At 34.6% G+C, this 14,235-nt stretch overlaps 1 protein-coding gene across 9 annotated transcripts in view; it reads left to right on the top strand.

Annotated features, from left to right (window-relative positions):
* Nucleotides 1-14,235, top strand: part of KIAA1328 (KIAA1328 ortholog) — a 495,375-nt gene that overhangs the window by 411,323 nt on the left and 69,817 nt on the right. For 8 of the 9 annotated variants that reach the window (XM_077135596.1, XM_077135599.1, XM_077135592.1 and 5 more), the window contains one exon: nucleotides 8,276-8,384. In XM_077135596.1, coding sequence (XP_076991711.1) covers nucleotides 8,276-8,384 — 109 coding nt within the window. Of the gene's footprint in view, nucleotides 1-8,275; nucleotides 8,385-12,608; nucleotides 12,762-14,235 lie in introns of all 9 variants that reach the window. The other variant, XR_013165170.1, reaches the window with a different exon arrangement.

The raw sequence follows: 14,235 nt of genomic DNA, 5'->3' as shown, positions 1-14,235 counted from the left end.
AAATTCTGATAGGTTCCATTTTAATTTTTGTCATCATTCATTTCAAAACGTTTTGTAATTTTCACAGGTTATTCTGAAGTCTGTTGTAATTCTAAATATTTACTTATTTTTCTGGTATACTTTTGCTTTTGCCTTGAAGTTTTATCTACCCTTGCCATCTCTGAATTTGTTCCTTGCTGTTTTGCTCTTGCTGTTTGTTTTCTACTTGTTCATTTGTTCCTTTTTCCTGCCTTTTTTATTTTCTTGATTAACCAAGCAATTATTATATATCTTGTTTTCCCTCTATAGCCATAAGCACAAGAGGACACAAGCCTAACCACACATTTCAAGTCTCTGTTCATTTCATATCATATCTGCTGATATCCCATTGGCGGAAGCAGGCCATGTGGTCAGTTCTTTGTCATTTCTACTCAACCCAGTAAGCTTCAGTTATTTTCAGTAGATTGTATTCTCCATCAGTGAATATTATTTCCTATTAAAATTTCTTCATAATTCTTCATAATTTCTTCATATAATAAAATATTGTGCAATCCAGTTCATGAGAATATCAATAATGAAGCTAGATTGTTTTCTCTGGGAATCTTTATATTTTGACACTTATATGGTTTTTCAGTTCTAAGAACATCAGCTAAATCTTACATGAAGAGATATGGTATGTTCTTCCCTTTGTTCAGTGGTAAAATCTGTCCGCTTAAAAGCATTTTTCTTTGAATGTATAGTCTCAGCAAAAATATTTCAACTTGAATAAATGACACTAATCTTGGGAGATTAAAAGTTCTCTTAGAAATGAAGATTAGTTGACCTTCTTCCTGTATACATTCTCTAGAGTATTTCTTTCAACACATCAAAATCCATGAAACATGAGCCCTCTGGGAATAGATACGAAATTTGATTTTGAGACTTTCAAAAGAAATTAAATAAAACATTGTTTTGCTTGAAAAAAAAAATTTCTTCATTTGTGCATGGATTTTTAATACTCCTTTTCTTATTATTGTTGCTCCTGTTTTGTGACAGAACATGTTAGTCTTTCTCCTTGTTGTTCAACTTTAAATCCATGACAGATTTAATAAGAGATGCACAGTTATCCTTGCTGCAATTCTCTGAAGTGCATTCATCCTGAAGATTTAAAGATTGTCTCTGTTCTTAGGAAAATAACTTGATCAGGTGATCAAACTCTATTACCTTGTCAAACCAATTATTTCCTCTCTACAAGACTAATTCAATTACTACAAGTAGTGAAAGAACTTTTTAATCTGATTCAACACATGTTTATTGAACATCATGTGCTAGTTAGTAAGTTCAGGGCTAGTCCCTGTCCTGTCCTTTAACAGCTCCCTCCCACTCTGATAGGGAAGGCAAGTTTATAAACAAGAAAATTGTGGTGTACCTTATGAAAGCATTGTGACAACAATGAATGTACTGACATATGATATATTCTTAGACTATAACTTCTTTGGTGGCAGAGCAGGCAGTAACCTCTCTCTAGGCAAGTTCTCACCTATCTTCATCATTCTCTTAAAACTTTTTCTGCATCATATGGTCTGTATTAGTTGCTCTCTTCCTGACCATTCTCTCTCTGTTTTTCCTTTTTTATGAAACAGTGTTTATTTTTTTACTTTTTTTTTCTATTTGTGAAAAATAATATATATACGAAAAAGCAATAAATTTCAAAGCACTTCACAACAATTGGTTGTAGAACAGATTTCAGAGTTTGGTATGGGTTACAACTCCACAATTTTAGGTTTCTACTTCTAGTTGCCCTAAGATACTGGAGACTAAAAGATATATCAATATAATGATTCAAAAATCATATGAATTTGTTAAATCCTACCTTCTCTGTATAATTCCACCATCACCTTTGATCTTTCTCCCTTCTTTAGGAATATTTGGGCTATGCCTATTCTAACTTGTTCATGTTGGAAGGGGCTGTTGATAACATGGGATAGACGGAGGGAGTTAGTTGATATTCTGGAGAGACTGGCCCTTCTGCATTTCAGGACTTTCCTGGTCCAGGGACCCATTTGGAAGTTGTAGGTTTCTGGAAAGTTGCCCTAGTGCATGGAACCTTTGTTGAATCTTATATAATGTCCTAGGTGTTCTTTAGGATTGGCAGAAATGCCATCCATTCTCTTTTTTAAGCAAGTAATTTCTTTTCATTCTTAAGTAGTATTAGTCACTATAATCTGCCTCTGATACTTTACTTTCATTTACATATCATATCTTCATTCCACTTAATGAAAGATACACTCTTTTTTGTCTAGATCATGAGAAGCATTGTAGTAGTCAGATGTGTAGGCCTTAGAGCCGAGCTGCCTAGATTTGAACCCTAGCTTGCCTACTATGTGACCTGATAGAACACACTTAACTCTCTGAGCCTCATTTAGTTCGTCCATTTGGAGAATTAAAAAAAGGAGATTTTTTTTTTCAACTAAGACCTTCAAAATCCTTAGAATAGTGCTCTTACATAGTAACAGTTCAATTAATATTAAACATTGTTATTATTTTTCTACTTTTTTGCTTTATCTCTTCAACTTTAGGAAGCATGCTCTTTAATTCTTAAAAAAGAAGCTCACTGCCCAATTACCCACACATAAGCTTTTCTAGCAAAAAGTCTCCAATGATTTACCTTCTCTATTCATTTGCCACCAAAATCACTACTGTTACTGGCAGTCTTGCTGAGTATTGATAATTTGCTTTGTGCCCCATGTCAAGTGAGCTGCCTCTGGCAATGAAGTTGCTTACTCTACCCTAGTAGTATTACTTTGCCAAGTAAACGAGATAGACAAAGGAAGCGGTCCCAGGTAGGAATTCCAAAGACTTCCACTGTTCTTATCTGACATTAAGTAGTATTTCATTAATAAAAACTTGCAAAAATTAGACATCCAAGAGTATATGTGTTCACTAGAAAAGAGCACTGGGAATACTTGTCTGCTGGTCAGAGTATAAATTAGTACACCACTTTGGGAAACAGTTTGGCATTATTTATTAAAGATAAAGATACAAAACCCCTGTATCCCAGTCAGTGGCTTAAAAGAGCATGTTTATTTCTTTCTCCTATAATGGTCCAGTGTGGGAATTCAGGTCAACAGCAGCTCTGCTCCATGTAATGCTCTTCTTTCTTAGTATGCTTTCCAAGATCTCCTCAGGCATTGCCTTTACACAGAAGTCAGCAAATTTGGCCACAGCCCAAATCCAGCCTACCGCCCATTTTTGCAAATAAAGTTTTATTGAAACACAGCCATGCCCCTTTGTTTGCATATTGTCTTGTGACTGTTTTCATGCTACAATAGCAGAGCTGAATAGTTGGAACAGGAACCATATCGCCCACAAAGCTTCATATATTTACTATCTGACCCTTTCAGGCATCTGTTTATTGGTCCTCCCATAATTGGTCAGCCAAGTAGAGGAAAGGTATGGGAAAATACATGAGCAAATTGTGTATAGGCGAGGCCAGTGGGACACATATAACTTCTATTACTTTTCCATTGGCTGACACTCAGTCACATGACCACATATAAATTATAAAGGGGATCAGGAAATGTAATCTAATTTTGTATTCAAAAATGGAAAAATACATTTTGGGGGATAACTAGCAGCCTTGACCACAGCAGCATTATTCATAATAGCCCCAAACCAGAAACCCTCTAAATGGACATTAAGATTAAAATGGATAAAAAGTCATAAATTCATGGATGGAATACTATACAGGAAAGAAACCAACAGAGATGAATTTCACAGACATAATAATTGAGCAAAACAAGTAAGTCTCAATATAATATTTCTATTTTTATAAAGTTCAAAAGCAGCAAAACTAAATCACATTTAGTTGTGGTATTTTCTTTATAATCATTCTTTAAACTAAACTGAATGTATAATATAGCTCAGTATTTTTTAAAATGCAAAGCAAAACAAAAGGCAAGGAAATGTTTCTGAACTCTGAGATAAAAGTTATTTTGTCATGAGATACTGATCAATGGATGAACAACTATATATAAATAGGATATGATCATTGTGTTCAGTTCCATTTGTGTATGAAAAAATATGTAAATGTTTATTTATATAAAGATTCACACATATATTTGTATATATACAAGCATACAAATTTATATAAGAATTTTAGTAGCCTAATGGCTAATATTCTTAACAGCACTTTTATTTTTAAAAAACATATATTTTCTTTCTGTGTATGTGTGTTGGTATGTAGGAAAAAATTGTTCTATATAGATGCATAACTATATATAATTGTTTATATGCTTATATTAAAATCAAATCAAAGTTACAGAAGGAACAAATATAATTAAAAGCTGATTTGTAGCTTTTCAAAAACTTAATAAGGAATAGGGCTTTAAGAATTAAGAAAAATGAATGGTTAAACTTGCCATATGCTTTAGAGCAATCTTAATCTTTTTGGGGACCTAATAATCTTTGAAAACCTTATGAAAGCTATGGACCCTTTCCCCAGAAAAAAAACTTCGAGTAAACATATGCACAATATACTTTGTGCCTATAATTATGAGGGTTCACACACTAATAAAGCGTATCCATGGATTTTATAAAAGTCCCTGGATCCTCTGTTAGGAATTACTTCCTTAAATTGTCCCATCAATGTCAGTTGTCTCAGTCAAACTTTTTACAGAAGCATTAAAACAGAAAAAAATATGCCTAATGTTCAAGTCCTCTGTGATGACAAAATATTTATATCCTACCACTGGTAAACATTTCTCCTTCCCTCTCACCTCACCCTTTTCCCCTTACAACCAGTGAATCACAAATTCTCCTCAGTCATTTATTCTCATCTTTGCCACTTTCATCACCCAGAATTTTATCCAGACAATTTTATTAGTAATAAATTGCTTCACCTGTCTTTCTTTTTGCTCTCTGCTTTGCTCTGTTATAAATTCTGCCACAAGATATCAATCCAAAGCCCAGTTTGGTTTTCGTTTTGGTTTTGTTTGATTTTGTTTTTGAAGCCATTTAACATAATGAAGAGTTTGCCATACAGAGTCAAACTGACCTTGATTTCATTTAAAACCCAACTCTGCTCTTACTACTCCTGTGTGGTATTGGACATACTGCCAGGCCTTTCCTAAGTTTCTGCTTCCTTATTGTAAAATAAGGACAATCATATAATGCAAGGACTGATGTAAGGATAAATGAGATAATGCATATAAAATGATTAGTAAGGAACAAGGACATAGTGATGCTCAATAAAAATTTCCTGAATAAATTATTTAGCCTATAGCAATTTAATTTAATGCTTCTGCTAATATAAGGTTCTCTGTATCAAATTCAATACTCCTTATTCCTTCCTATCAAAATTCTACCCCCTGCTTCAAATCTTGCCTAATCCTGTAGCCTGATATGATCTCCACACTCCCTAAATCCTCAGACTTTTCAAATAATTTATTATGGCAGTATAGTATAACGGTTCGGCTCCATCACTTACTAGCATAACCTTGGGCAGATAACATAAATCCTCTATGGTTTACTTTTCCTTATCTGTAAATTAGATACAAAAATAATAGAACTTATCACAAAGGATTTTCATAAATATAAGAATAATTAATTTCTAGAAAAGCCAAACCTATAAACATAGAGCTGTAGAGGAATGCGAACAGAAGAACTAGACAGGAAGCAGGGATTGATTGCAGCTGGGTACAAGGGAACTTTCTGAGGTGAGGAAATGTTCTAAAACTAGACTGTTAAAAAATAAACAAATAGCATAATTTAAAAAAAACTGGATCGTGGTCATGGATTTTGTAGCTGTTTAAATTTACTAGTATTTATCAAACTATACACTTGAAATGGATAAAAATTATAGTATGTAAATTAAATCTCAATGAAGCTGTTAAAAAAAGAATAAATACGGAGTGGGCCACAGTAGCTCTGTGGCGGAGTTCTTGCCTGTCATGCTGGAGACCCGGGTTCAATTCCTGGTGCCTGCCCATGTAAAAAATAAAAATAAAAAAAATAAACCATGTAAAAAGCTTAGAACAATGCTGGCACTAGCCTCATCCAAGGCTCCTCAAAAAAAAAAAAGTATATCGAACTAATCTACCTCTCAGAACTCCAAAGGGGGAGCTGTACTTCAGAAGTATATGCCTAAATAGGAGGACACATATTAAATAATAGCTTGGGCAGGGAGAAGGGGTAGCTAATTAGGCAGTAATAAAATACTACAGGTAGGCTCTTGGTAATAAAATACTACAGGTAGGCTCTTGGTGAACCCTCGGAAAGCAGCTGGGTTTTCAGTCCAGGAGAGGAAATGCCTCTCACTGGGGGTAACCCCTTGGGGGAAAGGCTGTGGTATGGTGGTTAAGGTGGAGGTCAGCAGAGGCCTTGTAGGCAGATTGAGCAGGGGGCACGGTGGGAGGTCCCAGTGGGTTCAGATCAGAGTATGCCTTTTGGATATCAAGGATAGTGATTGTTTTTTTGTTTTTTGTTTTTTTAAATTAGAGAAGTTTTAGGTCTAAAGAAAAATCATGCACAAAACACAGAGTTCCCTAACATTGATACCTTGCGTTAGTATGGCACATCTGCTACAACTTATGAAAGAACACCTTTATAATTGTACCACTAACTATAGTCCATCATTTGCAATAGAATTCACTGTGTTGTACAAAGTCCTATGTATTTTTAAAAGATTTTTATTCTAGTAACATACATATAACCTAAAATTTCCACTTCTAACCACATTCACATATATAATTCAGTGCTGTTAGTCACATTCACAATGCTGCACTGCCACCGCCACCACCATTCACCACCAAACCTTTATGATCAATCTAAACAGAAACTCTGCATAATGCTAATCTTCAATAATATAAGACTCTGGCCTTATCTAGGCCTAATTTTCAAAGCAAGAGTGGATTTTCCCTAATAACTTCTTTAAGCAGCCTGGGGAACAGTTTCCCAGAAACCAGAAGAAAATTATCAATGAGATTCTTACATTCTTGTAAGATTAAAAAATAAAAGGAGTATTTTATGTTATTTGGAACACATAATAATAATAGTGGTAATAAATAAATAAATAAGAAAGCATTCTGTTCATGTCATCTTTTATTTAGCACTCCAGAAGAGAGAAGTAATTTTTATCAACTAAAGATTGCTTGTTAGAAAAGATGAAAGGCCAAATCATCCACTATTTAGGGAAGATAAATATTGAACTTGCCTATGGCCCTACGATGAATAGTTCATTGAACATCTCTTCTTTTGCCCATTGTAGAGACTGAAATTTTTTTAAGGGTGTTCTAGTTTGCTAGCTGCCAGAATGCAATATACCAGAAACAAACAGAACGGCTTTTTCAAAAGGGGAGTTTAATAAGTTGCTAGTTTACAGTTTTATGGCCATGAAAATGTCCCAATTAAAGAAAGTCTATAAAAATGTCCAAATTAAGGCACCAATAAGAGGTTGCCTTCACTCAAGAAAGGCCAGTGAAGTTCAGGGTTTCTCTCTCAACTGGAAAGGCACATGGCAAACATGACAACCTCTACTAGCTTTCTCTCTAGGCTTCCTACTTCATGAAGCTCCCCAGGGGTGTTTTCCTTCTTCATCTCCAGAGGTCTCTGGCTGCCTGGGCTCTCGGCCTCATTGATTTTATGGATCTGCTCTCTCCAAAATGCTTCCTCTTTTAACGGATTCCATTAAACAGATCAAGACCCACCTGAAATGGGTGGCTTTACATCTCCTTCTATTCAAAAGTTTATACCCACAATTGGGTGAGTCACATCTCTGTTGAGATAATCTAATCAAGCTTCCAACATGCAGTACTGAATAGGGTTTAAAAGAGATGGCTGCCTCCACAAGATTGGATTAGGATTAAGACATGACTTTTCTAGGGTACATAAATTCTTTCAAACCAGCACAAAGGGGGATCAGTCTAATCGGGGGGGCTTGGAAGTATACAGTGTTGGAATTTTCTATTTTGTCAAAGAGAAAAAGATCTTTTCTTATGAAAATTAAGGGGAACAAAATGAAGCAATTTAAGTTATTTGGCATTTTCACAGTAAACCCAAATCAGCAGGAATATGATAGGCCATCAGGTGAAAAACAAAATCTCTAGTTTGTCTGTTATTGTACAATTTTGCTTTTTTATAAACTAGGCATTATGAATCTTTGATCTTTATAAAACCAAAACAACTCACTGTTTTCTATCTGCCATTGTTTTGGCAGCCAAAAATAATAATAAAAAGCCTATCATTGAAGCATGGGGTTTCTGACTTTTCCATTTTCTTTTATGGAATGATCAAATTATTTCCTTTATTGTTCATTCAGGGATAATGAAAGAAGTCAGAAAAGATACATCCACATCTCCTATGCCAACAGGAAGCCAAAAGGAGCTTGTAACCATGGCCACATCCTCATTCCCACATGACACCTCCCGGTAAGCTTCAGGGATTCTTTGTTTTAACATTTTTTGAGGTTTATTTAATAAGGAATGGGAAAATCTTGACAGGTTCTAGTAGCCCATGCTTGAGAGAGAACCTTGTTTTGAAGCATGTAGATTTGGTCAGGTTTAATGTCATGGAACCCTTTTCTTTATACATGGGCTTCTTTAAGTGATAATAGTAATTGACAAATGATTTCCATGGAAATGCAAAGCTAATCCTTTCTATCATCAGAAAATATGCTTACCAGGTCTTTCCCAACTTATCACAGAATGGTTATATATTTAAGTCATAAGCTTAATTAACTAAATTAATTGATATTAAGAATTATAGCGGCTCTTGTACTATAGTAAAAGATCTGTGAACATTTAGTTATACCAGAGACATTCGAGGAGTAAATCATTTGATCTACCCTTTTTGGATCAAGGGAAGAAATACATTATTTAAAATTTCTCATATCTAGTAACCCATATTATGCATTTAAGGCTAGGAATATAAACATCAATATAAAAAGGGCTTGGTTTATGTTTTCTTGGGGATAGGATTGGTTTAGGCCACTTAAATTCATAGCATCTTACCAGGTGAATACAAATTTAAGACTTAATTTGTAGTTAATTCAAAGTCCATTGGCTTTGCAAATTAAAAATGCCTACATTGTTCATCTTAGTCTGATGATTTTAAATATGTACTCTAAGATGTATTTTTTTATTTAGGGTATTTGAAAGGGAGAGAGGCATCATCTTTTCCTCCTCTTAAGACTTATATTCCAACCCAGAATGCCTGTAGAAATGCTGTCCCACAGAAAGCATCCCCAGGCATTCTTAAGGACTTGTATTCATTTTAATCGTGGCTCTTATTGTTGTGCCTTTCATTTTGGAGCTGTAAGGGTGAGCATTCTTAAAGAACTTTTGAGAATTGGCCCCATCATAGAGAATAATAGTAATGGCTTCCATCTATTAGATATCTGTTCTGTGTCCTGTGCTGTGCCAAGCCCTTTGTATACATTATCCGATTTAATTCTTATCACAACCTTTTGAGGTTTAAAATTAGGAAATTAAGTCTCAGAGAGATTGAATGACTTACCTAAAGTCAGACAGCTAATAAAAGTGGAGCCAGCATTTCAAACTTCAAAGCCCATAATCTTAAATATTATAATAGTTGACAATGATAACCCCCTATTTTCAAGGCAACTCACGAGCAAAAGAAAATTTAACTAGTTTAACACATTCTTTCTCCATTACTTCTTTCTCTTACTTTTAATGCTACCATTGTTGGCATTTCACCAGTGTCCACAGTGAGTTGTGTTCTGGAATGTTGATGGGACTCCCTCTTTGGGATATCTAATGTTGCGAATAAACCCTTGTGCTCAAAGAGGATCCTTCCTACCTTATATTGGGGGAGATTTATCAGAGGATTTAGAGGTAAAGAGGGGAGACAATATGAATTTTCAGTCTTAACGGTGAATTTTTCTATTGTTGAAGTTTAAAATGAGATCTTTATCCCACTTTAATATGTTTTTGATGGTTGCATTTCAGTTTAGAGAGGGGCATGAAAAAGAATGAAATGTTTTACCGGTCCAGGTTTTGTTGAACATCCTCAGCACAGTTTCTGCATGCACTATATCAACTTTATAGAGTTTTACAGGTCAAAATTAAAATTGCTGTGATGACGCATATTTATGGACCTTAAAAAGAGGATTCTTTATCTGTTAGCCCTTAATACTATACATCAGCTATATGGATTCTAAGACACTTTAAAAATAATGAGCATTTGGCTAAATAAAACAATATATAGTATACCAGATTTTATCCTTAGAGGTGCACAATAGCATATTATAAATCTATTTTATAAAGTGCAAATTTGAAAAAAAAATCAGTACCATGAAAATCAGTTACTGAGAAGGCATAGTGTTTGCTTTCCAGGTTTCAGAGTCAGGATTATATAAATTATTTTCACTTTAAAGAGTATAAAAATCATTTTTTATAGATTACTTTTCAGTTACTTGCAAACCCTTAATGCAAGAGAAAAGGCTGTCCTTCATCCCAACAAATCTTTAAAAAGTACCAAAGAAACAAATGTATAAACCTTTCCCCTGACCATTCTTAAGTTCCAAGATTGTCAACATTTGCACAAGAGGATGGGGGTAGAAGAGGTACTGATGGGAAATAGGTTTTCTGTTGTTCTCTCAACAACTCTAACACCTAGAAAAGTCCCATATCATTTCATGTGCAGGTGATAAACCAGGCATGGCAAAGTCATCTTTCTCATTCACAGCTTAGGCTGTTAATTGTTTTTTCTGCTGGCTGTCAATATAATGTGAAATTTTCATTCCCTATTCAAGATGGAAAAAGTTGTGGCTGAAAATGTTAACATTTGCATTTTTATTTGTTGATTTATTTAAAGGACAGACTATTCTACAGCAATCCATCACTTGGTGACACCCCAAGTATGAATAATGTATTGTGGACTTGCGGTTACAATGTGTAATAAGTGCTAGAGACAGTAAAGGAATGTTAACTATGTTGCAGATGTAATATTTATCAACTCATAAAGCTTATTGCTTTGGAGGTTCAATAATACTGACCATAGGACATTAATATCACTTATTCTGATTTTAGCTGAGCACCTTTGTATATAAAAATATTCATCTATCTCATGCTAGCAAAATAAACAGTAATTTACAGTGCAAGAAAGGCATTATAGTTTTTCATGCTGGGAGTTGCAATGCTTCTTTCTCTCCATTTCACTTCTGGCCCTGAGCTATTCAAGAGAGTAGGCACAGTGATCATCTTGGCACAGGAGGGCCATGTCGCTGAACTAAATGGTGCCATTCATTTCTGCTTGGTGGGAATAGACATCACCCTACATGCTACTCCACCTGAAAAAAAGACTGGAGGGGCATTTCTCCCTTTCATGCTGAACACTGGATGGGAGGTGAGCCTTGGCTCTGAAAGAAATGTGAGGAAATGTCTTTCTTGCCAGGAGACTGAGTCAGGATTTACCTAAAATACTCGATCCTGTAATCTCCAATGTGAAGTTAGAGCTAGGTGGGTTACCGTTTGCTTGTCAAACAATTTGTTGTGACAAATGCTACTGATAATTAACCCTTTGTGCCTTCTATAATTAGTTTGTCCATTTCCAACAATAAAGATCATGCTGGAAATGCCAGACACCCAGAGCAAAAGAAGTAATGTTAATTAGCAGCTATCATCTGTAATTGTCATCCCCATTATGCAGAATTATGTATTTCTTCGTTATAAATAACCTCTCTAATTGTACTTGATGTATGCCAATTTAATCAAAAAGTATACTTGCAACAGGCAGATATTTGCATTACTGTACCATTGGATATTCAAATCTTTTATTTCAAATTTGATTGGGGAAAATCAATGTATTACAGCTGCATATACTTTATAGGTTGGGGTCTTTTTTCTGCCCATGTGTGTGGATCTGATACATTTTCTATTAAAATAAAGACAGTTTCTTCTGGAATTATTCAATACAACAAAAGCCTTGTTATTAAAAAGAAAAAAACTGGAACGAGTTTCTAGCTTTCTGTCATATAACAATGCCAGAGGCAAACACCAGGCATACAGCATGCAGCAGCAGAGGGATTAATTTCTTAATCCCCGGAGTAAAAGTTTATTAAGGCCTCTTTTCTCTTGTTCTTCCCTGACTCAGAGAAGTTACAACGAGTTCTTTCCCTGTTTTTTTTTTTTTTTTTTTGTAAGATGTGAAAAAAGACAGGCAGATCTCACCAAATCAAACTAGTGAATTTTTAGAACTGGAAGTGGATCTAGGCTGTCTCTAGGAACTACTGTTCACCTTTTTACTCTAGCCTTTTTCAGAAAGATTAATTTTTTTTACCACTATACAGAATGTTGAAGGTTTTGTTTTATTTTATTTTGTTTTGTTTTTTTATGTTTGTGTTGAGGATTTTCAATAGTGGGTGATTTTGTGGGGCTTGCTTTTCTTGGGGGTGGGGTGGGAAATATTTGAATACGTGGTTCCCAGAACTTGATAATTTGTGTGAGGGCTTTATTTTAATAGCTTAATTTGTTGTTGTTGTTGTTGTTTTTAAAGATCGTAGTCCTTTGCTGTCAAACCACGTTTAATATGTTTTGAAAATTGCCTTTTCTCTAAGTTTATACCTTGCTGAGCTTTCTATAGTGCAATTTCATGTGTACAGTTATGCTCACAAGGCAATTGTTTGCACACAGTTAACTTGAAGGTGGATTGTGAGACCGTCCACCTTTTGAGACTGAGATTGAGGGGCTATTCTCAGGACCACTGGAAACTCAGACCACACTCTACCAAGCCAGACTAGAAGGATCCAGGTGCCCTGAATTCTAGAACTTAAACTTCTCTCTCAGGTATGGAAAGATCAAAGGTGATGGTGGAGTTATACAGAGAAGATAGAATTTAACAAATGAATGTGAACACTGAATCATTAAGTGGATAACTCCTTTAGTCTCCACTATTTTAGAGCAGCTAGAGGTAAAAATCTAAAATTATGAAATTGTAACCCATATCAAACTCTGAAATATGTTCTACAACTAATTGTGGTGCTGTGCTTTGAAATTTATAGCTTTTTTTGTATATATGTTATTTTTCACAAAAAAAAAGAAGGAAAAGAAGTTGATTGTGATGATAAAAAATTATTTAAGCCCTCTAGCCTCCTATATTCTGGAGCAGCTAGAAGGAAAAATATGAGAGGATCGTATGATAGCCCCATGACAAACTCTGGGATCTGTCCTGCAACCACTTTTTGAAGAGTGCTTTGAAAACTATTGCTTTTTTATTTCTTTGCTTTGAATATATGTTATACTATACAATAAAAAAAGTTAAAATTCTAAAAAAGAAAATCTTCTCTCTGTCTTGAGGATAGTATTTTTTTATCTTCATTTTAAAATGATGATGTGTAAATCCAGTGTGCTTCCAGATACAGGTATGATGGCACAGTCTTAAAGTGCTAGACAACTGGCATCAGTGTTTCTGCATTTGTCCCTCTTTAGTCCCTATGAATTACAAAACAAGGCTTTAGCCTATGGGCAGTTTCAGATACTATTTAGTTTCTCACATCACTTTGCCACTGACAATTTAAATTGAAGAGAAGAGAAAATCGTGTAATTATTTTATTCCTGATTGTAACAGTGTTCTATTTTATCTCAGCTAACAAAATTCTGGATTGACAGCTGCCCAGGGAATGAAAACCTACACAAGAAACAAATTTCTATTCTACTATTTACAAAAATACAATGCTAAATATAATTCCTGTTCACAATCTTCGGCATAGTACTTTAGAGTTGGTAGAATGTTTTAAACATATATTACCTAATTTAATTTGCACCAAAACCCTGTGAGGTCTTCCTGTTTTTCAAGAAAATGAAAACAGAGAGACTAACTGCCCAAAGTCACACAATAAGGAAACAGAAAAGAGGACTTGGATCTAGCATTTAGGATCCCAGATTTTGGTGTTTTGGCCTTTTTTTTTTTTTTTTTTTTCTTCCACCCTGCCTGAAGCGTGGATTTGATTTTGAAATATAGACTCACACCTGGTAAAATTCTGGTTTAGGGTAGGAATCAAACAAGCTTATTTTAAAAGCTGGAATTTGCTTTTATACGTGATAGGGAAAAAAACCTAATCATGCAAAGAAGTAGAGGTATGATTTTAAAAATGTAGTCATTCCAAGAAGTGGAGGTATAATTTAATTATACACAACAGTCAAATTGCAAAGCTTTCTTGCACTTGTGCCCAGAATCCTAACTGTAACAAAATCTTTTTTAAAAATCAGATTTCTTCTCACCTATAAATTTATTCAAATATTGTTACTTAGTCAGATACAC

This window comes from Tamandua tetradactyla, chromosome 18 (assembly GCF_023851605.1).
Source record: "Tamandua tetradactyla isolate mTamTet1 chromosome 18, mTamTet1.pri, whole genome shotgun sequence".
In the NCBI taxonomy this organism is placed as follows: domain Eukaryota; kingdom Metazoa; phylum Chordata; class Mammalia; order Pilosa; family Myrmecophagidae; genus Tamandua; species Tamandua tetradactyla.
Note: the sequence above shows the minus strand (reverse complement) of the source record. Positions and strands in the feature narration are given on the sequence as shown.